At 45.5% G+C, this 25,000-nt stretch overlaps 1 protein-coding gene across 5 annotated transcripts in view; it reads left to right on the top strand.

The window, feature by feature from the left end:
• LOC123508392 (irregular chiasm C-roughest protein-like) overlaps window positions 1-25,000 on the top strand; it is a 114,856-nt gene that overhangs the window by 29,773 nt on the left and 60,083 nt on the right. For 3 of the 5 annotated variants that reach the window (XM_045262105.1, XM_045262107.1, XM_045262106.1), the window contains exon 3: window positions 9,783-10,005. The exons of the other annotated variants lie outside the window; for them this stretch is intronic. In XM_045262105.1, coding sequence (XP_045118040.1) covers window positions 9,949-10,005 — 57 coding nt within the window. In that variant the 5' untranslated portion in view covers window positions 9,783-9,948. The remainder of the gene's footprint in view (window positions 1-9,782; window positions 10,006-25,000) is intronic. 5 annotated transcript variants of the gene reach the window in all.

The raw sequence follows: 25,000 nt of genomic DNA, 5'->3' as shown, positions 1-25,000 counted from the left end.
CTGAAAAAAAACCCATAAAAATAAGTTGTCTGGAACTGAGAGAGAGAGAGAGAGAGAGAGAGAGAGAGAGAGAGAGAGAGAGAGAGAGAGAGAGAGAGAGAGACAGGCAGACAGAGAAACAGACAGACAAAGAAAGAGACAGGCAGAGATAAAACACTTCATAACTGTCACTACTTTATTTCAGAGTGTCTTGCCCTAAGTGTGGAAAGAGTGAGGCAGGAAATAAGTAAAGAGAAGAGAAGGAAGTGGAGAGGAAAAATTAGGGAAAAATAAGTGGACAAAAGGAAAATGGAATAAAGTTATGGAAAAATAGACGACTGGAAAACGGAATAAACAAAGAGAAACAGGAAGGAGAGAAAGAGGATGGAGGTGAGTGGAGAAAGGAAAAGAGGGGAGTGAAATGAGTGAAAGGAGGAAAATACAGGGAAAAAAACCGAGTAGAATATGTACATTGCGTAAAATAAAAGGAAAATTAGATGAAAGTAAAAGGACAATGAGAGAGAGAGAGAGAGAGAGAGAGAGAGAGAGAGAGAGAGAGAGAGAGAGAGAGAGAGAGAGAGAGAGAGAGAGAGAGAGAGAGAATGGAATAGAAAGAATGAAAAAAAAAAAAGGAAATCAGGGCCCCATCACCATCATCCCCATCCTCTCCCATTATCCCATCACCCTTTTACAGCAGGAGAGCTTCATGAGTGGCCGCATCACCCACCCCATACACCCCATCACATGCTATCCATTTCATACATTCATTCCTAGACATCCCTTTTTCATGTTCCTTGTATGCCTGTCAGCTGGCCGGAAAATACAGCGCACTGAACGTAGTGAAAGTTAACGTAAAATGTATGTTAATTAACGCACTTTGCATCCCAAAACAGGAAACGGCAATATGCAATGTTCAAAATACCCCTGTGATATGGAAATACGGGGAAAAAATATTAAACTGCCACGACCGGGGCAAATATTTCACACTTAAAGCGAACACTTAGCGAAAAGTAAAGGTTCAGGGGGCTGGTGTGATAGGCAGCAGTGTGAATTGTGCCGCGGTATGTGTGTGTAATTCACCTCGGTCGTCTGCTGGTCACCCAGCCAGTCTTCCCCATTACGATAGACCTCATAGACCGATCTTCGGGTAGGACTGAGACCACATCATACACAACACACACCGGGAAAGCGAGGCCACAACCCCTCGAGTTACATCCCGTACCTATTTACTGCTAGGTGAACAGGGGCCACACATTAAGAGGCTTGCCCATTTGCCTCGCTGCGTGTTAACCACTACACTACGTGGTGAGTGTGTGTGTGTGTGTGTGTGTGTGTGTGTGTGTGTGTGTGTGTGTGTGTGTGTGTGTGTGTGTGTGTGTGTGCGTGCGTGCGTGCGTGCGTGCGTGCGTGCGTGCGTGCGTGCATGTGTGTGTGTGTGTATCTTATGTTATGGACTGTCACTATAGCATCTGTAGGCATACTTGAAGAGTACACGTGGGAAGCGCTGATCGGCTTCCGCCCATCAGTGGCGCATGCAATTTTATTTATAGTGGTACCCATATTAGGGCCCATATCACCTAGAACCTGGGTGTCAAGGTGATATGTAGGTAATATTAAATCACTCGAGAAATGACATAGCTTCAAAGCGGTGTGTGGTGGGATTCGAACCTACGCGTAGACGTCTGCTCGATCCCACGCTCACCACCTTATCCACTACGCCACCGCTCCCTGTGTGTGTGCGTGTGTGTGTGTGTGTGGAGGGCACAGTTTTTTCCCACTGCCTAGTGTCTCTGTTCACCATTCACTGTTGCGTTTGTTATTAAATATTCAGCGCTCTGTGAAGGAAATACCAGCACGCATACACAGGAAAAGAGAGAGAAAGAAAAAGATATAAAAGAGAGAGAATAGGTGATTACTTTCGTCAATGGTACAGAAAGATTTACAACACTAGTATAAAACTGTCTTATCCTTTTCTTTTGCTGTTGTGCACGGTCAAGCTGTGCGAAGGCTCAGAGTAGTATTGTAAGAGTATTGAATGAACAGAGAGAGAGAGAGAGAGAGAGAGAGAGAGAGAGAGAGAGAGAGAGAGAGAGAGAGAGAGAGAGAGAGAGAGAGAGATAATAACTATGTATTTTCTGAGCTGAAAAAAAAACTATTCAAAAGAGAAGAGATTAGAGTATTAAAATAAGATAAAAAATAATAAACAGAAAAATAATTGACAATAAAAAAATGATAATGTAAAAGTGAAAATTATAAACTAAATGGTGACGATCAAGTGAATGAAAGAGTGAGTGAGTGAGTGAGTGAGTGAGTGAGTGAGTGAGTGAGTGAGTGAATGAATGAGTGAGTGAGTGAGTGAGTGAGCGAGTGAGTCCTAGCAGTATGTTTATGGTCCAATCGCCACCACACCGCCGCAGGAAGACAGCAAGGGTCGAGGGTTAGGTGAAGGTCTTCTTTATGAGGAAAACTTAAGGGGAAGCTGACCTGCCTGCGTGGAGGAAAGAACGCAATCTCTAACCACTCTCTCTCTTATTAATTGCCCAGATGAGAGTGATTATTAATTCTGATGGTTAGGTTCAACTTGTGAATTGAACATGAGGTACTGCTGATTTCTCTCTCTCTCTCTCTCTCTCTCTCTCTCTCTCTCTCTCTCTCTCTCTCTCTCTCTCTCTCTCAATATTTTATAAAGCTCTTGAGGATTTTAGTCATTATTTATATTTTATGAAATTCCATGTTACAATGATAACTAATGTCGATGGATAAAAGTCATTATCAATCTCTCTCTCTCTCTCTCTCTCTCTCTCTCTCCCAGTTTAATTTCTTCATACTCTTTCAATCACTCTCAATTGCTCTTCTTCTTTCCTTTCTTCTTTCTTCTTTTCTTCACACTTAGAAACCCCATGAGCTCAAACGAGGTATAAATTCAACCCAGGATACGTACACCGCATGCACAATCACCCTGTGTGTGTATGTGTGTGTGTCAGTCACTTTCATTCACGCCAAGACTTCGCGGCAATGAACCACCAAACTTTGACTCGAGCCCTGCGTTCCGAAACCACGAAGCGAGACAGATGAAGAGTTTGGGGGGAGGGGGAGAGGGACGAAGTGGGGCAAGGAAAGGAATGGAAAAAGAAAGATGGGGGAAAGAGTGCGTCATATGAGAGGAAGGGAAGGGAAGGAGAGAGAGAAAGAGTGAGAAAAAAGGGGGACTGGTGACGAAGGAGGATGTGATAAGAGGAGAAGGATGACGGGAGGGGAAGAAACAGGTGATGAGAGAGAGAGAGAGAGAGAGAGAGAGAGAGAGAGAGAGAGAGAGAGAGAGAGAGAGAGAGAGAGAGAGAGATACTTGTCAAATGGGAAGAATGATAGAGAGAACACGGATGAAAGAGAAGGAGGAAGAGGAGGAATAGGGCGAGGAGGAGAAGGGAGAAGAAGAAGAGGGCGAGAAGATGGTGATGGTGGTGGTAGTGGTGGTGGTGGTACTAGATGATATTGAGGTTGGAAGGAAAGTTTTAATGATATTTTGAGCGAGTGATGAGGCGCTCTTGGGTGTCAAAAAGGGCGGGGCTGAGAGAAGCGGGGGCGTTGGAAGGCGGGGAAGGGAGTGAGAAGGGAGTAAGAAGGGCGATGGCGTGGGCAGAAATAAAACAAGAAGGGAAAGCTGTCAACAGAAGTAATGGGGTAACGTAGGGCAGGAAAAAATGTCAAAACAGGGATAAAAAACTTTAATATAAGATGGTAAAAGGAAAGAGGTGAGAGGAAATGACCGGAGACGGGAGAGGAAGGGGAGACAGTAGTAAGGCAAGGAAGAGCACTGTCAAAGGAGGTGATGGGGAAGGGTAGGGCAGGAAAAAAAAAGTCAAAACAGGGATAGGAAAAGGTTAATATAAGATGGTAAAAGGGAAAGGGTGATGGGAAATGACGGGAAAGAGGAGAGGAAGGGGAGAAAGGGGCGGTAGTGTGGACAAGAGTATGGCAAATAAGGGCAATGCTAGAAGAGGTGATGGGGAGAGGTAGAAGATACGTGTCAAAAACAAGGATGGGAAAGGGTTACGATGAGTGGCAGATCGGTGGAATGAGTAAAAGGGAAGGGCTGGGGTGGGGAAGAGTGAGGGGAGAGGGAGAGGGAAGGGGGGAGAGATAGAGATAGTAGTGTGGGTGTCCAGTGTGTCGCCCTAACGCCCCCTCTCCTGTGTATACCAAACTGAGATTGATGACAAAATATACATCGTTTTCTGTTCCGTATGAGTTCACAACGTGTATATGTGGATATGCGCTCTCTCTTACCCATAGCCCTCTCTCTCTCTCTCTCTCTCTCTCTCTCTCTCTCTCTCTCTCTCTCTCTCTCTCTCTCTCTCTCTCTCTCCTTCTTCTTCTTCTTTTTACCATTACAGCCACCTACCTTTCCTCCCTCACCTTCGAGTTACGACTATAATCTCGAAGTGTCACAAGCCCCGCCTCAACTGGCCCCGCCCCGCCTCGTCCGTCCCCTTCCCCGCCCTTGAGGCTCCTTGATGCAATTACCACCGGGATGAACAACGTCTTTCCAGGGGTGTTCCAAACCAAAGCTCCCCCATGGGTTAATAGCGTGGCGCAGAGAAAGAGAGAGAGAGAGAGAGAGAGAGAGAGAGAGAGAGAGAGAGAGAGAGAGAGAGAGAGAGAGAGAGAGTGTTATGAACAATGTGTGTTAGTCTGAATCTAAACTTTTTTTACACATTTACTGTAAACAAATAAAACAACACTGAACCACACATACACATACACATACACACACACACACACACACACACACACACACACACACATACACCAGCCACCCCCCCCCCCCCCACACACACACATAGCTGACGATGGTTCTGCTCCCGCGTCGCAAAATCAAGTTCCTCTGAAATAGGGCGCAGTTTCGATCTCGTTGTTATCTTGTGTGCGCTAAAATAACACTTGGGTTTAGATATGAGGCCGAACACTCCTCCTCCTCCTCCTCCTCCTCCATGCATATACATAACAGAGACTACCTAAACCTTCTCCATGTCCTCCTCCTCCTCCTCCTCCTCCTCCTCCTTCTCCTCCTGTCTTGCCAACGTACTATATATATACAACCGATGTACCTTAGTTTCCTCCAAAATATAAAATAAAGTCTCCACCAACCCTTATGGAGAGAGAGAGAGAGAGAGAGAGAGAGAGAGAGAGAGAGAGAGAGAGAGAGAGAGAGAGAGAGAGAGAGAGAGAGAGAGAGAGAGAGAGAGAGAGAGAGAGAAGAAAAAAAGAGAACACAGGCAGGCCGGGAAAAATACACCAGCTCGTAATGAACGGTCGACAATAAAGACTAATGTATTGCAGCCTCTGTATTGGAGCATCCCTTTTTTTCCCCATATTTTTTTACCCCCAAAAAACATTTTCCTTCCTCCTCTTGCCCAAAGAATCATGTATTGCCTGCGAGGTCTTAAGCATCAACACCATGCATCACACCCCTCCGTCGCCGCCTTCTACGAGTACAGGAAGCCTTCGTCAGCAGTCCGAGTAGCAGCAGGGAGTGTAGGAGGTGGTGTGGAGGTCATGCTAGACACTCATTCCATACGAGTACATGCCTTTCATCTTCCAGCGAGTCTTGCTGTTTCCAGTCTTACCAATATCCAACTTTTGTTCTCAGTAAAATTTAAGATCACATTTGCTTTTTCCCTGTTGCCACCAGTCTCAGGGGTTCTGGGGACCTGGGGGAGTTGGGGATGAGTGCTGGGGAGTCCCGGTGGGTGCTGGTGGTTGCTGAGGGGTGCTGTGTTGTGGTGGGGCTTGGGGACGAAGGGCTGGGGGCTGAGGTCGGCTGGTGCATGGAGGGCAGAGTGTTTGTCATGGTCTGTCTACGTTGTGGTGTCTGAGTTTGGTCCTCACTCCTGTCTCTGTCTCTGTCTCTGTCTCTGTCTCTGTCTCTGTCTCCGTCTTTGTCATCCTCTCCTCCTCTCTGCTTTCTTCAACTTTTCTTTTATCTTCTCTTCCTCTTCCCTTTCCTCCTTCTCCTTCTCTTCCTATGAAACATCCGGAGATTTTTTACATACGAAGGAGTATCGAAAAGAGGTGGAAGGAACAGAGGAGGAAAAGCAGAAATAAAGAGAGGAAGAAGATGACGAGGAGAAGGAGGAGGAGGAGGAGGAGGAGGAGGAGGAGGAGGAGGAGGAGGAGGAGGAGGAGGAGGAGGAGGAGGAGGAGGAGGAGGAGAAGAAGAAGGAGGAGGAGGAGGAGGAGGAGGAGGAGGAGAAGAGTGTGGTATGGAAGTGGTCCCACGTGTCTCCTTTTTTGTCTCCCTCATAACACCTCCCTCTATCCTCCCTTCCGTCCCACCCACTAAAGAACAACGTCTCCTTCCCTCCACTCCCATAAAATCTACCATCCTTCTGTATGACCTTTCTAGTCTTCGTCTCCTTCTTCTTTCCCTCTCCTCATCTTCGTTACTGTTGTTGTTGCTTTTATTTCTCATTCTTCCTGCTTTCCTTCCTCCCAGTAGTAAAACCTTGGCTTTCTTCCTTTTCTTGACCCTAACGTCCCTCCCATATCACTTCTGCGTCCTACCACCTGCTACTTCGCCTCCTCTTCCTCCTCTTCTTCCTGCACCTTCACCTACTAGACCTCTCCCTCTTCTTATCTGTTCCTTTTTCCCTCTCGCCTCGTCTTCGCCGCCAAGACAAAGCGTTTTCAGGGGTAAACTTAAGGTGGAGTTAAGACAGAGTTAAGAAACTGGGTAAGGAGTCGGTTTGGCCATTCCACACCGGAAGAAGTTTGCGATTTTGTTTTGAGGGAATTTTAAAGACTAAGTACATACCAGGGTGTTTCCTCCTCTTCCTCTTCTTCTTCTTGCGTCTCCTCCTCCTCGTCCTCCTCCTCCTCCTCCTCCTCCTCCTCTTGCTCACGAGATCCCACCGTTTAACGTACCAATTTTGCATATAAATCAAGCTTTTGACTCTATCAGCATCCATTTGGGAAATTTTGCCTCAAAATATTGCATACGGATTATAAGCTCTCGAAAAAAGGGGAATTGTTCCTACTATAAACAAATGAGAAAACGAGGACGATCATGAAACACACCAGTGACCTTAAAACTGCGTACTACATAAGGAAAAACACACACACACACACACACACACACACACACACACACACACACACACAAAGGAAGGTTTTGTCAGTGAGAGAGAGAGAGAGAGAGAGAGAGAGAGAGAGAGAGAGAGAGAGAGAGAGAGAGAGAGAGAGAGACCAAGCTATAACTTATCAAACATCCACTTGTTACCGTCACCTGTACGGTCTCGCCTCACCTTCACCCATTTTTTAGCGTCACTCTCCCTTCCATTTCTTTGTTGATCCCCATTTAAGGAAACACGAGAAGTTGGGGAAGGGAAATCGTCTCAATAATGCATATAAAAAAAATAACAGCTACACTCAATAGAAATACAGAATAAAACGGGTGAGAGAGAGAAAAGAAGTGATAAAAAACATGAAATAAACAGAATAAAATACGAATAAGGGAAGTGGAATCTCTGTGGAATTTAGGTCATGTATAAGGCAAATACGTAAACATAGTTAAGTTAATACAAATATACACATAACACACACACACACACACACACACACACACACACACACACACACACACACAATCGAGAGGGTCCGGGTTCGAGTCCCGGAGGCGGCGAGGCAAATGGGCAAGCCTCATAATGTGTAGCCCCTGTTCACCTAGCAGTAAATAGGTACGGGATGTAACTCGAGGGGTTGTGGCCTCGCTTTCCCAGTGTGTGGAGTGTGTTGTGGTCTCAGTCCTACCCGAAGATCGGTCTATGAGCTCTGAGCTCGCTCCGTAATGGGGAAGACTGACTGGGTGACCAGCAGACGACCGTGGTTAATTACACGCACACACACACACACACACACACACACACACACACACACACACACACACACACACACACACAACCACCTCAAACCTCAGTAAACATCGTGTTTTATTCGACGTGTTCCCGGCGGCAGTCACCTGAACAAATAAGATCAGGCAAATAGGGTGAAAATAACTCCGGAACAAGATAAACTGTGACGCAGCGCTCGCCTGTTCATGAGCAGCGGACACAAACGCAGGATGACGCGCTATCAAACACGACCTTGGCGAAGTGTTGTCCAAAATTTGCCATACAGCAGCGGGGAATATTGCCCACATAACTTCAGCCGCGGCGCCCACTCCGCTCAACTTTCTGTAGTGGTGGTGGTGGTGGTGATATAATTTCGTGTGTCCTCTGTGTGTGTGTGTGTGTGTGTGTGTGTGTGTGTGTGTGTGTGTGTGTGTGTGTATTCACTTTCCTTAACTACTTAATTGTATGCATATCTATGGATTTTTCATGGCCAAGGAAAAGAACAATTAATAATAAGCAAAATAAACAAATAGAATGATTATACAAAAAAATACAAATCCTCTCTGAGATGCCAGCACCAAAACAACGGTCAAAAGAACAATCCAAACTCAGAGGATTAGTGTCTCAAAACCTCCATTTTGAAGTAGCTCAAGTCACAAGAAGAGGGAAATACAGAAACGAGGAGGGAGTCCAGAATTTACCAGAAAGAGAATGAATCATTGAGAATAATGCTTAGCTCTTGCATCTTGCCTTCTGGCGTATTTGTTTTACTGTGTGTGTGTGTGTGTGTGTGTGTGTGTGTGTGTGTGTGTGTGTGTGTGTGTGTGTGTGTGTGTGTGTGTGTGTGTGTGTGTGTGTGTGTGTACTGCAAACCTTTCTTAACAACCACTTCTGTCTATCTATACATCAACTTATCTGTCTTCATTAACGTCTATCTATCTTCCTGCCGGTCTAACTCTCCATCCACCTTCTACCTGCATGTTTACCTCTCCGTCTACCTGTGTGACCGCATACCTTTCCATTAACCTGCCAGTAAGAGGAAGGGCGTGGGACACACTTAGACAGGTGGAGGCCGTATGTCACTCACGGCAAGACGAGCACCCTAAACATCACCATTCCTCCCGTCCAGCCCACGCACCGCCATTCCTCCCGCCCCCGACGTACGTACTGTACCTGCGCAACACTCTCATAATGGTGCCCCTAACACCTGAGACAAATAAAGAAAATGAACACGGGGCATATTGGTCCACTCGCCTCCACCTGCGACAACAAAATGTAAACTTTTCCAAATGTTCACAGGTGTAAGGGGAGAGAGAGAGAGAGAGAGAGAGAGAGAGAGAGAGAGAGAGAGAGAGAGAGAGAGAGAGAGAGAGAGAGAGAGAGAGAGAGAGAGAGAGAGAGAGAGAGAGAGAGAAACGATCCTCTGACTAAGAAACACGCACTGAAATCTTGGGCACAGGCTGCACGAAGGAGGAGGAGGAGGAGGAGGAGGAGGAGGAGGAGGAGGAGGAGGAGGAGGAGGAGGAGGAGGAGAGGAGGGGGAGGAGAAGGAGAAGGAAAAGGAGAAGGAGAAGGAGAAGAAGAAGAAGAAGAAGGAGGAGGAGGTGGATGTTACGCCATCTTCCGCTCCATTCCTATCCTTCTTTCCTCCATCCCTTCCTTCCCCCACACTACTTCTAAACGTAGCAGGATGAGGGCGAATGACGCTATGATTCCACGATTTTACACACACACACACACACACACACACACACACACACACACACACACACACACACACACACACACTGACGTGGCCGAGAGCTTTGAACCAATGATTTACCTCCCCTGACCTCATCACTCTGCTAAAAGGCCGCGCCCAAGTCTTCCCGATCATCTTAATATCTTAATTTACGGCGATACTGTCTCTGGCAGGTGTGCGGGTGACCCAAGGGGGAGAGGAAGCCAGGGCAAGGGAGCCTCATGGGAGTGGATGTGAGGGGTGGATTGGACATCAAAAGCGAGGGAGGAAGGAGGTGGTGGTAGGGAGCGTCATGTGAGACACTCTTTGCAACCTCCTCCTGGTGTTACGAGAGGGGCGATGAAGCAACACCAGCGGCTTGTCTCAGTTGTGTCGCCACTCAGCTCACCAAAATCTGTAAGCACAACATTATTGTTCTTCCATTCATAGCAGTACGTGCCTGAGCACGGTCCACACTCGCCCTGCCCTTCATCTGCACTCGTCCCCAATGCACAAGGTCTGTCACTCGCTCTCCACAAACGCCTCGTACCCGGATTCCCACATGACATATCTACGTAGGTTCAATAGCAAATAAAGAAATGATCACGGATTCTAACCTTTGAGAGGGTATGATTCGGGCAGATAAATAAATGAAAATAACCCGAATTCAAATTACAGACTAGACATTTGAGAAAATTCTTTCGCCCATAATCTTACTTTTGGTGACCTATACAGCTGAAACATTCCACACTTTAATTATTCACAACACAAAGGGAGAGAAATGAAACAGCTTGGTTCATTGGTACCTGCCATTTTTACATTACCAATGATGACTAGATAAGTAAAGGAGTCGAGCAGTAATCACCGTGTTATTGTGTTCCCTGCACTTGGTAATGGCAGGTGAGACAAAGGAGAAGTCATATGAGCTGGACCAGATGTCATTCTCGAAGGTAAAACTAAAACAGCTGATGTATTGGCCATAATGATCCACACCGGCCAGGGACGCGGCGGATTGAGCCTTGGTTACGATAATACCAATGAAAAGTAATATTCCGGGAAAAGAGATGAGCGGCAGCCTTATCGAGGCGAAACCAGTAAAGCGGATGAGCATTACGGGAAAGGCAACTGCTTGGCGCTAATCATCTCTGAGAAGAAGAAGAGGAGGAGGAGGAGGAGGAGGAGGAGGAGGAGGAGGAGGAGGAGGAGGAGGAGGAGGAGGAGGAGGAGGAGGAGGAGGAGGAGCAGGAGCAGGAGCAGGAGCAGGAGCAAAAGCAGGAGGAGGAGCAGGAGCAGGAAGAGGAGAAGGAGGAGATTGAGGACGAGGAGAAGGATGTGGAGGAGGAATCTGGTGAAAAATTTCTAAAACAACACAGAACCTAGCCACAATCATGTATCTCCTAGTCTTTCAGTCCCACCATTCATTACACCACTCCACCATACCCATACATTTCCAGACGCCTCCTCCACCTAACCTACCCAACAATATCATGCCTTCATAAATACACACCCACACTCCCAGACACATACCTCCCACATTCACATCTTGGCCAGCAAACCCAGCGACATCATGTCTCTTTCCACGAGTATATCCCAGGACTCTCAAATACCATGAAAAGACTCTAGCCTCTCACGCCTCAGAATGAAGACCCTAGACTAACCTAACCTAACCTAAGCAAGCAAGTCCCTCAATCTTCATAAGGTAAGCGCCATACTGTGTGGTGCCCTACAGTGCGTCAGTAATATCTATAGCCCTTTATGATTAAAAAGTGCATGATCTTACGAGAACTAAGAGTAACCACAATCGACCGAAAGCAACACATTCTTCTGAGGGGGATAGAAATGTTGGTTGCCAGCGTGAGTAGTGTGTAGCTTAACTCTGAAACAAACACCAGTTCGCTATTATTCCGTGAAAAAGACGAATAAGTTCTTGTCGAGAAGTTTTTTCCTTACACTTTTTTTGTCTCTTTTTTGTCCATCACTTCAACTCACGCATACACGCACAGTGCACACACACACACACACACACACACACACACACACACACACACACACACACACACACAAACACAATTCTTTCCCATGCATCAAGATGTCAGGAGGAGGCCGTCATAGAGTGGCCTGTCAGTGGCTGAGGCGGTGCGGAGGAGTGAGGGGGCAGCGACGGGTGAAGAGGCGTCACCTGCATGTGCACGCGTCGGGGACCCAAGACGCTTCACGGGGCCTCCCCTGGGCCAGAGCGCCTCGATCAATGGCCTTCATTTCTTGATCAGTTGGAGATGAAATGTCGTGGGCGCGCGTTGTCTCTCAAACATTCAAAAGTCATAAAAAAGGAAAGAAAAAACATGAATGATATAGAACTCCAGTCCACACACGATGACCAGACTGGCGCACACACTAACATTTCTAGAAACATTCATTAGTGGCGAAATATATAAATAAAAATGGAATTAAAAGTGCTTTCTTAAATCCTTGCTGGACACACCCACCGCCTCCTAACCTTTTCAAGAAATCACTTATTCTTTGTTTTATATTTGTCACGGGTCGCTGCGAGCATATCCGTCTGGGGACACGCGCCTTGCCTGCTTCGCTCAGGCTTTATAAGTGGGCTGACTGACAAACTGACTGAATGACTGACTGACTGACTGACTAACTAACTGACTGACTGATTGACTAACTGGCTGACTGGCTAGCTGGCTGGATATCTAGCTGGCTGGCTAGCTGGTTGGCTGGATGGCTGGCTGGCTGGCTGGCTCACACTCCACACCAATAGCAAGATATTGAAGCTTCCCTTATTAAGCATTACACGGATTCTTCCTTTATTGCCTTCAGTGTGCGGTAAAATAGTAAAAATAAAAGCTGACGTTATTGCTGGCCGCTCTCCTCCCGCTGCAGGGTTTACGAACGTTCCCGAGGCGTTCATAAAGATGTGAAAGTGCATTAATCTCCGCATACAAAGTGGGTCTTACGTTCACGATCAAAATTATGTCCTGTGTGTGTGTGTGTGTGTGTGTGTGTGTGTGTGTGTGTGTGTGTGTGTGTGTGATTCACCTCGGTTATCTGCTGGTCACCCAGCCAGTCTTCCCCATTACGGAGCGAGCTCAGAGCTCATAGACCGATCTTCGGGTAGGATTGAGACCACAACACACTCCACACACCAGGAAAGCGAGGCTACAACCCCTCGAATTAAATCTCGTACCTATTTACTGTTAGGTGAACAGGGGCCACATATTAAGAGACTTGCCCATCTGCCTCGCTGCCCCGGGACTCGAACCCGGCCCTCTCGATTGTGAGTCGTGTGTGTGTGTGTGTGTGTGTGTGTGTGTGTGTGTGTGTGTGTGTGTGTGTGTGTGTGTGTGTGTGCGCGCGCTTGTGTGCACGCGCGCGCGTCTGCTTGTGCGTGTGAATATGCGTCTGTCTCTCTCTCTCTCTCTCTCTCTCTCTCTCTCTCTCTCTCTCTCTCTCTCTCTCTCCGCTCCCCTCTCTGAACACCTTTAATTAACCACTAGGGGACCCCAAATCCTTATATGTAACGGTATGTAACTTACAATTAATTTCAAAGCATTTTTGAATTACATCAGGAAGCCACAGCGGCAGGAACACCTACACCAAAATCGACAACGATAGAATCAATACTAACAGCAGCAAAGACAATAACATTAATGCAATCAATGAAAACGAAAGCAACAGCAATAGGAAGACCAGCCATCGTCCCTAAACAATAATATAAGCAACAAGAACAAGATCTCTACGTTCAATAAATCATGTAAATTCTCAGTGTCGTTCTTAAAACTGGCAATATCAAGACACAGTTACTTTCACTGTTGCTCCACGACTTCTGGGAAAGCAGCGAGGGTTTTACCAAGGCTACTGTGCCACACCCTTACTCACCGACGCCACAGACATCACTCTTACCAACTACGAGGACACACCTGTTAGTCCTTATTAGTTACACCTGTTGACCCTTGAGGTACACCCGCTTGAGTGAGGCGTGGCTCTATGCTGGTATGTCACTGTAGCGGTTTCTTTCCGGTTTGCTGCTTTGTGTACTGTGACGGTGTATTGCGATATTACTTGGTGTATTGGGGTATATTCTTGGGTGGTGTGGTGTGGTCCAGTACATCATTGGTGGGATTTGACGTGGTTTTGTTTCTCTTGGTGTGATCCTGGTAGCCTGGTGTCACATAGGGTTACGGAGAAATATAGTCAGGTTTAGTGTGATTTTGTGTCATATTGTTGGATGGGGCTGTGGTGAGATGTGGTCAGTGTCTGGTGTGTGAGAAGGCGAGGCACAGTGGAGCGTAAGGGAGACGGCATGAGAGGATGGCGGAGTGACACTAGCGGGATTACAATGTCACCTGGCGTGGGAAACACTCTCCTCCACGCCCTGGATCGACCCGTGCTCTATTGGAGAAGGCGTGTGTGTCGCTCAGGTACACCTACCCCACCCACACTCACACACCCACCCACCCACATACACATACACACTGGGAGCTATTATTTATGGTGCGGGTTGTCGGTGGGCGCGTGTTACCTGGCTGGCCGTGATATACAGGTGAGCATTGTCCTGCCACAGACCCAAAGTTTGATACACACTCACCGGTATTGACTCAAAGTCTTGCTGGTGATGCCTTGCTCGGCCAACACGTACTAGTTCCTGGAGCGCTGCTGTTGTTGGTGGTGGTGGTGCTTTGTTGTTTTTGTTGTTGTTGTTGTTGTTGTTGTTGTTCTTATCGTCATTGCTGTTATTGCTTTTATTGTTCTTGACGTTGTTGTTGTTGCTGTTGCTGTTGTTGTTGTTGTTGTTGTTGTTGTTGTGGTGGTGGTGGTGGTGGTGGTGTCAACACATGCAGACAAAGGGGTTACAAACAGAACAGTTCAACACAGAGAGAGATGTAGAGAAAAGCAAAAGCAAACAGCCACTAAGTCAGACAAAAAGAGAAATATATCCGAGTATATATATATAGGAAAAAAATAAGAGCAATGACAGACCAGGTGACACACGCAGAGACTGGAACACACAAAACTAAAAAAAAAAAAAAATAGAGAAACAGAGAAGAACGAAGCCAGACAAAATGACAGACAAGAAAGGAATGAAGGCAGGCAGACATACATACATACATACAACCACACAAAAAAAAAAAAAAAGGAAAACAAACACACCACGCACGGGAACAGCCACAGACACGAACAAATCTCCGGAACTGAGAAGGGTTACGCCTCATGGAGATAGACAACCCAACACCACGCACCAAACACCAACACCGCCACCACCACCACACCTAAGACTGACCCGAGCTCTCCGCCACCACCTTGTCACTGCCTGTCTGGGTAGAAGCGAGGAGGAGAGCCAGGAGCAAGACGAGACCGAGATACACGTGTGGGTGACAGTCAGTGAAGGTGGCCAAGGAAGGGAAATGAAATGGCAACACAGAGGCGAGGAAGGGAAGAGACTGCAGCTGACTTGAAACTGGAAATACGTATACACAGATGCATAGAGAGAAAGGGAGAGGGTTCACCAAATAAAATAAATAGGAAGGGGAATGGAGTGACTGAAATGCTTATGACAAGGAGTGGAAGGGAAAGTAAAAGGAAGGAAGTAAGGGAGAAAAGGGAGAAGGGAGAGGAACGAGGAAGAGGAGCACATGAAAAGGAGACGAGTAGGGAAAGAGGAAAGGAAATGAGACTAAAATAAGGGATGAAAAATGAAAACAGGAGAGAGAGAGAGAGAGAGAGAGAGAGAGAGAGAGAGAGAGAGAGAGAGAGAGAGAGAGAGAGAGAGAGAGAGAGAGAGAGAGAGAGAGAGAGAGAGAGAGAGAGAGAGAGAGAGAGAGAGAGAGAGAGAGAGAGAGAGAGAGAGAGAGAGAGAGAGAGAGAGAGAGAGAGAGAGAGAGAGAGAGAGAGAGAGAGAGAGAGAGAGAGAGAGAGAGAGAGAGAGAGAGAGAGCAAACAGCCGTGCACCACCAGGCCGAAGGGGATATACAGGGATGAAAAAGGGAGCGTTGATGGATATAGGGTTATGAATGAGAGGGAATGTTTGGCAAATTGATCCCTTCTGTCCCATCACTGCCCTGTCCTGCCTGCCTGTGACACTCCCCTTTCCCTCTCATCCCTCACAGTTAACCACCACCACCACCACCACTACCATTACCACTACCAACACCACCACCACCACCACCACCACCACTACCACTACCACTACCACTACCAGCACCAACATAGCCCCGGTCTAGATAATTCACACCAACGTTGCAGCTCCAAAGTTTGGGTTTGCTTCGTGTGTTTACTTTTGAAACTTGTCCCAGGTAAAAATGCCTTCCAGGACAACTTCTTGACTGTTATTGCTGAGGGGAAGAAGAGAAGGCGAAGGGAAGGAGACGGGAGAGAGGCTTACAGACGGATTGAGCAGGTACGGAGGAACGGAGGGAAAGAAGGAGGGCTAGAGAGGATATGCACAAGTGAGAAGAATAGTTTGAAGAAAAGTAAGAACAAGGCAAATAAAACTTCAAAAAGAAGGAGATTAAGGAGGAGGAGGAGGAGGAGGAGGAGGAGGATCTTTTAGTCCTTTCAAGGCTGCTTGTTAACTGCTAACTAGCTACAGGGAAGAGAGACAGGACAGCACAGGAGAACGTCCTCCCACCACCATTCCCTTCAGCTTTCGTTGGCATGGAAAATAGCCGAGAAAAGTACCATGCAGTGTGGAAAAATTGACATGGAATTTTCACAGAAAACGATGAAAGGAAATTCTACTATTCACTCTACGGAGAACTCTGAAAGAAAAATACACAAAACAAAAATATCGTTAGGAATTAAGTGTGTAATTATTCGGACAAAAAGGAAACTAGCTGAGGGTGGGGGGATTAACTGTTGAATAATTTTCAATTTTATTTTTGACTGATGCAATGGAATTGCTGTTTACAATTTCTAAAGGAAGCTTATTCTAGATATTAACAATTCTGTTAAAGAAAAGTGTTTGACCTCGTAGGATTTCAAGCGTTTGGATGTAATCTTATATCCATTATTCCTTGTTATGTTAGAATAATCAATGGTAAAATACTTATTAACGTCAAGGTTGTTATATTCTTTAAAAAATTTGAAAACTTCAATCAAGTCTCTCATCCTTGAAGTCATTCTTTATACGGCTTATTTCTCAATCTTGAAATAATTTTAGTAACTCTACGCTGTATCTTTTTCGATGTCATTTTTTGTAATATGGTGACCAGAACTGCACACATTGTTCTAACTAAGGATGCACCACTGAGTTATATAAAGCAAGTATAATCTTTTCTGATTTAAATTCAAAGGTTCTTTCAATGAACCCTACTAATTTGTTTCCCGTCTTCACTATTTCCGTGCAATGCTGACTCGGTAAGATCTTTTAGTCACCACAACACTAAGATCTTTTTCATTGCCAGAGGCACATTATTCATTACATATTCTACCGGAACGTTGTTATTCCCGATGTTTAGGACTAAACTTTTCTATATTAAATTTCATTTGCCATTTTCTGCCCAGCATGATAGTTTGTTGAGGTCACACTATAGTTCCTGATATTATAACGTTGGCGTTACTTTACTCATTATTTTGGTTTTGTCCGTGAACTTACTTATTTTGTAATTGTTCCCTTCATCAATATAATTTATGTATATCGTAAAAAAGTACTAATCCTAATACAGAGCATTGAGAAACGCCACTATTTAAGTTGTGCCACTCTGACTCTTTTCCATTGATAACACGTTGCTTTCTGTCAGAGAGCCAATCTCCAAGCCATTTCTGGGTGTTTCTGGCTATGCCGCGAGTTTTTACTTTACTGATTAGTCTCTTATGCGGGACAGTGTCGAAAACTTACTGGAAGGACGACGACGACGATGACGACGACGACAACGAAAACGACGAGGAGGAGGAGGAGGAGGAGGAGGAGGAGGAGGAGGAGGAGGAGGAGGAGGAGGAGGAGGAGAAGAAGAAGAAGAAGAAGAAGAAGAAGAAGAAGAAGAAGAAGAAGAAGATTAAGCAGAAGAAAAAGAAGATGATGATGATGATGATGATGAAAAAACAAGAGAAACAACAACAACACGGTAACTATACCAACGCTAACAAAGATGAAACCAGAGAAAAAGACAGGCAGGATGAGAAAGAAGAAAAGAACTGAGTGAAAAAATAAACACGAGAATGCAAAAGTAATCATAATAGGAACTGAGAGAACAAAAGGAATGGAAAATGAGGAGGAGGAGGAGGAGGAGGAGGAGGAGGAGGAGGAGGAGGAGGAGGAGGAGGAGGAAGAGGAAGAGGTTGAGGAGGAGGAAGAGGAGTGAGAAGAATAGTGAGAGAAAAGTTAGGTTATGACGCCTCCAGTGTGTCTTAAAGAAACTACAAGGTGAGAGATCTTTGAAGACACCACCACCACCACCACCACCACTACTACCACCACCACCACCACCACCACCACAACTCGTGTAGCTCTATACTGCACCAATTCTATATATTTTAGTGGCAGTGCGGACCTTATATACCCTGTACTTTACTATCTTTTTAAGTGTTTAGTCATCATTCCAGTGTTACGTTCGTTTTGCTGTTGTTGTTATTGTTATTGTTGTTGTTGTTGTTGTTGTTGTTGTTGTTGTTTTATTTCATTTTATTTCATTGTTCTTGTTTTTTTTTTCTCTATATTATTTGGCGTTGGTGCGTTGCGCTTGACTAGCCTCCGTTGTTTATGTTACGGTAATGCCCTGTGACTGCGCTCCGTTACCCGTGACGTTTTGTTTATCTTTATCGTTGGTGCATTGTGTTGCCATTTGCAGTTTGCCGCCGTGTTCCCTGCCTTACTCAACGTCGTGTCAGCTCCCCCTACCCCCGCACCCCTTTTCTCTCCTCTGCCCCCATCCTCCCAACCTCTCTCTCCTACTCATCTCCCACCCACTCTCTCTTCCAAAAGGTCTATTTATTTTTTGTATATATTTAGTTAGTTTCTAATACATTCAATCCTTCGTATTTTCAAATCCGTGCAGTGTTGGTAATAATTGTCAAGATTTAGCATCGTTCATGCTCTTGTATGAAGTTTAATAATCTGTTTATATAATATACTGTGATTCCTTTTTGGCATGTATTTTTTCTATTTATTTTATTTTTCCCACCTGTGTATTCCGAGTCCAGGCACTGATTCCACATTCAATTACACACGCACAAATTTTAGTTAATTTTCTTTACAACATATGTACAGCTTTTTATTTTTTTAATGAACATAACGTAATGGATATTCAGTTGAGGTGCATAGCGCATAAATCTGTCCAGGGCCCAGCGACCAACTAGCGGCCTGCGTAAAGCACGATAAATTTCCTATAAAACATTTTCATTCGTTGATTAACACAATCCGATGCGTGACTATATAACTTTGGCAATACTTCTGGTCAGCTGCAGGACTGTGTGTGTGTGTGTGTGTGTGTGTGTGTGTGTGTGTGTGTGTGTGTGTGTGTGTGTGTGTGTGTGTGTGTGTTGTGTAAGTTAAAACAATGATGTATTGCGTTCACTTCCCGTCACACTGGCAGCTGCCCACCGTGCTGTGCTGTGCCGCGTCGTGCTGTGCTGTGCTGTGATATAACGATGCTTGTTGAAAAGTTACCCAACACGTTATCGTTGAAATGGGGTTTTGGAGGGGTGTGGGCGGTGTGCAGGGTAAGGTAGAGCAAGGCAGGGCACGGAAGTGGAGGGAGGGAGGGATGGGAGTGTGTTGAGCGATGCGTCAGTACTGTGTTAGTAGTGTTATTATTACTTGTGTTAAAATACGACGCAGCCATGAGATAAATCGTGTTTCTGAGTGACACAGAAGTGAGGCCATCTTGCTGGAAAATGGTGAGTCTCTCTCTCTCTCTCTCTCTCTCTCTCTCTCTCTCTCTCTCTCTCTCTCTCTCTCTCTCATGTGGGGTTGGAGTACTTATTTACTTTCCAAATCGAGGTCGTGTTGTGGACTCAGTACAAGTGTGTTGATGCTGTGCACGCACGCACACACGCATGTACACGCATGCACACACGCACGCAAATGCGAGCGCGCCGCATACACACACACACACACACACACACACACACACACACACACACACACACACACCACAGCAAAGAAGAGTACGGATGAACGCTAAGGTGACGCAGCAACACATGGACGGTAACATAAGGATGGGACGATGGTGTAACGCTCGACCTGCAACACAACAAAAACACAGCATGACCCCAGCGCCACAACACAGTACGCCGCCAACACAACACCATCTCCACAACACAGCAACACCATAACAATACCATCGCCAACACCATGCAACGAACTATCATCAAACAACATAACCCTTAAGGACCGCAGCTCAACACCATGCACCACAAAGCAACACAACACCGCACCACAACAAGAGTCACGCCGCGGCACCAGGTGAGGTAAGGATGGTAATGGTGGTGGTGGTGGTGGTGGTGGTGGTGGCGATGGTGGTGACGTCAGGGCTAGCGGTAAGACTGGAGGCGACTCATATTTAGGATTCCAGGCCCCCAGAGAGGCAGACGGAGATATGCCGGTGGTATTGGGCCATCTCGCATTCAGCTGGGCAAATCCATTCACGCTCCGACACACAGATCCATTTCTCATGCAAATTTCATCGTTGAATATGACTGATAAGTTTCTTTACGCTGCGTTCCAGAGCTGTCCCCCCTTGGAAAAATATATATATTATTCCAGCCCGTCGCGTGCCACGACTCGTCTTCCTTGCATACCGAAGCTAACATTACTTAAGCTCGCCTCTCCATACATCGGCTAGGCAGCAAATCAGAGGCGTCTCACCTTTCAAAGGAGTTACGCTGATAAACATTCCCGATACCATCTTGACAGCGTCTAAGTGTCGCTGTAACTCAATACACCAGAACTTGAATCGCTTCCCTCACGAACCAAGCGAGTCACTTTTTTTGCTGATCCCACGAAAGCTCTCGAGTCAAAAACACACGAGCAGGTGCTATAGTGTCAGGGCGCCTCTGCTGCCACCTGACACCGCCACGCCTCCAGGCCGCTCACACCCTCTACTCGTCTTCTAATTCTTGAGAGTAAGTGTGCTCTCAGTCTTCCCTCACTTCCAAGATAAGCCACCCGACACGCTCCTCTTCCTGTCGCCCCTACTGAGTGATGCGGCGAGGATCAGGAGGAGGAGGAGGAGGAGGAGGAGGAGGAGGAGGAGGAGGAGGAGGAGGAGGAGGAGGAGGAGGAGGAGGAGGAGGAAGACATATGCTAAAGGAAACTAAATGGAAAGCTAATCATCGCTACATGGCAGTATCTCTGAGGTGTCGAAGATGCGCACGTAAGCACACACACACACACACACACACACACATACACACACACACACAGCTCTTGGCATTGATTAATAATTTATAAGTGGAATAATGTCGTTTGGAGTATGCTTGCACGAGAGAGAGAGAGAGAGAGAGAGAGAGAGAGAGAGAGAGAGAGAGAGAGAGAGAGAGAGCGGGAACAGGGTTTATACGAGTACAGTCTTGAAGGTCTTAGTCGTAGCGATGTTCCCTGTGCGGCGCGACCCTTGATCCCCATCCGGGACTCTTTTCCTAAGTCTTTGTTAATCCCACGAAGTAACTCCGATGATCAGGACCCGGCGGAGGCTAGGCGCGGGCCAAGAGGAGGAGCAGGAGGAGGAGGAGGACGAGGAGGAGGAGGAAGAATCAACAACAAACACGAGAAAATGTTTAGGGATAAGGGAATAAGTGAAACGGAGAGGATAAGTAAAATATTTCAGATGGAAAGGATACAGGATAGAAATAAGGAATAAGGAGAGAAGAAAGGAAAGAAAAGAAATGATGAAGGAAATAACGAGCATGATCTAAAAACTCGGAGGATGAAGATATAACTGAAATCGAAAGAAATGTTGGCAAGAAGGAAGAAAGGAAGGAAGGAAGGTGAAGAAGGAAAAAAAAATAAGAAAAAAAGATGGAAAAGCTCGGAGGAGGATGAAGGGAAACCTGAAAAGGAACGAAGCTCACTGAGGAAAGCAAAATGAATGAGGAGGAAGAGGAAGAAGAGGAAGTAGGAAGGGAAAAGGAGGGTACGTATAAAGAAAATAAAGAGGAGGAGATGTAGGAATTAGAAATGGATAGGTAGGTAGACGGCGGAGGCGAGGAGGAATGTGCGGAAAGCCATGTACATCTGAGGACCGACTAGCATTTGCATGAAGGAGACGCTGCAGTAGTGAGAGAGAGAGAGAGAGAGAGAGAGAGAGAGAGAGAGAGAGAGAGAGAGAGAGAGAGAGAGAGAGAGAGACTGAAGGTACTGCCCTAATCTCTTTCCCTCCCTTCTCTCACTACCCACTACCCCCTCCCCAACACAGGTTCCAGCAGGGGAGAGGGCGACCCGAGAGAGAGAGAATACATTAAAAAGTTCGCCTCGGTTAAAAGGAGTCGGCAATATTATCAGGGATTTGTTACAATGATTATGATTCACGAGCCCACGATTGGAATGGGCGCAAGGCAGGGAAGGGAGGAGTGAAGGAAGGAAGGATAGAGGAAGGGAGGAAGAAAAATGAGGAATAAAGCTAAGAAAGAAAAGAAGAAATGGATAGAGAAAAAAAGTAGGGTGAATAAGAAGAGAAATAGTAGAGAAGGAAAAATGCAAGAAAAAACGAATAGGTGTGAGAGAAGAAAAATAAGAAATAAAAGCTAAGATGGAAAAGAAGAAAGGGGCAGAGAAAAAGTAGGATGATGAAGAAGAGGAGAAATAGTAAAGAGGGAAGGAATAAAGGAAGAAACGAATATGGGTGGCGGTGAGAGAAAGGAGATGGAATGAAGGAAGAATGAAGAAAATGAGAAATAAAGATGAAGGAATAGAACACAGGGATAGAAGAAAAGAATGAAAGCTAAAGAAAAATGGGATAGAGAAAGAAAGGAAGGAACAAACAAATATGGGTGGCATGGAGAGATGGTAAGCAGGGAAGAAATGAAGGAAGAAGAAAGGAATAAGAAATAAAGATAGAAGGAAAAAGAACACAGGAAAAGAAGGAAAAAAGATGGAAAAGGAAAGAAAATTAAGACGATGGAGAAAGGAAGGAATGAAGAAACGAATCCGAAAGAAAACAAAATAGGAAAGGCAAAGAAAAGATGGAACGAATGCAAGGAAGGAAGAAACAGAAGAAAAAGATAAGAAAGAAACTAATATAAGAGAAAAGAGACGAAAGCGAGGATCCAGAAAAGAGAATAAGATGGAGAGGACGAAGCGAGGAAACCCTAATGAAAAAAGTGAGACTAACAGAAAAAAAAGAAAGACAACTTGAATACAAGGGAAAATGGGAAGGCTAAAAAAAAAAAAATCAGGTTAGGTTAGCTTACTTTAAAGGAGGAAGCGAGGACACACTAATGAAAAAAAAGTGAACCAGACAAAAATAGTTAAATAGAAGGCAAGATGGGAAAGGAGACAAGGAGAAAATGTAAGGTTAGGAAAGGTTAGGTTAGATTTGATTAGATTAGGTTAGGTTAGGTTAGTGGAGGAAGCGAGGAAACACCTAATGGAAAAAGTAAAACAAAAAATAAAGGTTGAATAGGCAAGATGGAAAAAGGAAACAATGTAAAATTAAATTAGGTTTGCTTAAGTTAGGTTAGTAGAGGAAGCATCGAAACACTAATGACAAAAATGGAACAAAAAAAGAGGCTGAATAGGAAAGATAGGTAGGATGAAAAAAAAAAAAGACGTAGCTAGGTAGGAAATAAAGAGGACAAACGAAAATAGGAAAAGAGTAAAATAGAAGAAAGGAAGACGAAAGAGGAAAAGAAACTAGAAGAGCAAATATAAATGCAACAGAAGAGAAGCAAAAACTGGAGAATGAAAAGCAAGGAATTACAATAACATAAAAAAAATGTAACAAAGAAAGAGAGGAAGAGTGAAGGGAGATAACAGACGAGAAATTAAGAGGAATGGTGGGAAAAATAAAATAATGAAAAGATGGAAAGGAATACAGAGACAGGGAAGAAATGAGAGAACACCGAAATGGACACGGAAAGAAAAACGACAAAAGGAAACATAAAAAAAAAGAAAAAGACACGAATGAGAGATGACAAGTGATGATAAGGCAAGGAAGTGCAAACGAAAGGAGAGTGAAACATGGAAAGAAAGACAAGACAGTAAGAAGAGAAAGAGAGGAAGAGAAAGGAAGACCGGAAGAGTGAGAAAGAAAGCAAGAAAGTAAGTATAAATGAGGGATGACAAGGAGAGAGAGAGAGAGAGAGAGAGAGAGAGAGAGAGAGAGAGAGAGAGAGAGAGAGAGAGAGAGAGAGAGAGAGAGAGAGAGAGAGAGAGAGAGAGAGAGAGAGAGAGAGAGAGAGAGAGAGAGAGAGAGAGAGAGAGAGAGAGAGAGAGAGAGAGAAAGGAAAAGAGTGAGGAGGTTCGAGAAGTATCCTAAGGAGACTTTGGGACTGGAAGGAGATAGTTTGTCAGGACAAGAGGGAAGGATTCAGCATGAAGACGAGAGGAGGGGGAGGATTCAGAGGTGACGCTTGGGAGGAGTAGAGAAGGGGAGGGAGGCGCGTAAGTCTTCAGAGAGGAGAGTAGGGACTATGAGGAGGAAGAGGAGGCAACAGAGGAGAGGGGAAGTGAATGAGAGAAGGTTACATTATGAGAAGTGAGGAAAAGTAGTAAAGAAGATAAAGGAACAAAGTGAAAAGTGAGAAGAAGCAAGTGGATGTGGTGATGGATGAGGGAAGGTGAGGGGAAGTGAAACGGAAGGAAGGGCAGGAGGAAGTAACGACAGGGAGAACAGGGAAGTGGAAACAAGGGGAAGTAGAAATCGTAGGAGTGAAGTGAAAGACAGTCCAGGAAAATGGCAAAGAGAGAGAGAGAGAGAGAGAGAGAGAGAGAGAGAGAGAGAGAGAGAGAGAGAGAGAGAGAGAGAGAGAGAGAGAGAGAGAGAGAGAGAGAGAGAGAGAGAGAGAGAATACAGAACACTACCTTATAAGACGACGTGAAAGAATAAAAAAAAAAAAAGCAAATAAAGAAAAAAAAACATGAGATGACAAAATGCCTTCCTTCACCTGACATTTGCTCCTTCCAGAAAGTACCAAGAGCTACATTCCAAATGTCAACATAACAGCGCTACCCTATTATGTTTGTGTTCTCCCAAGTTTTTATAGAGGCGGCGCTCGATACTGTCCTCCAACCCTCCCTTAACTTTTTATACTCTTTTTATTTCACTGTTGTACTGGCGCCGTAAAGGCAGCAAGTGTTGTCCCGCCCAGGCTACAGAGGCGAGTGTGTGTGGTTAGGTGAGGCCGTGAGGCTCAGGGTTAGGCTGTGCACACTGTGAGGAACAGCAATGAAGCTGCAGCGTCACAGCATTGGCGGGGAGGGAGTCCATAACATTCCTTTTATTCTCCGCGTGCTGTAAAGGCGAAG

This window comes from Portunus trituberculatus, chromosome 24, assembly GCF_017591435.1.
Source record: "Portunus trituberculatus isolate SZX2019 chromosome 24, ASM1759143v1, whole genome shotgun sequence".
Classification (NCBI taxonomy): Eukaryota; Metazoa; Arthropoda; class Malacostraca; order Decapoda; family Portunidae; genus Portunus; species Portunus trituberculatus.
This window is presented reverse-complemented; position numbering and strand designations above follow the sequence as displayed.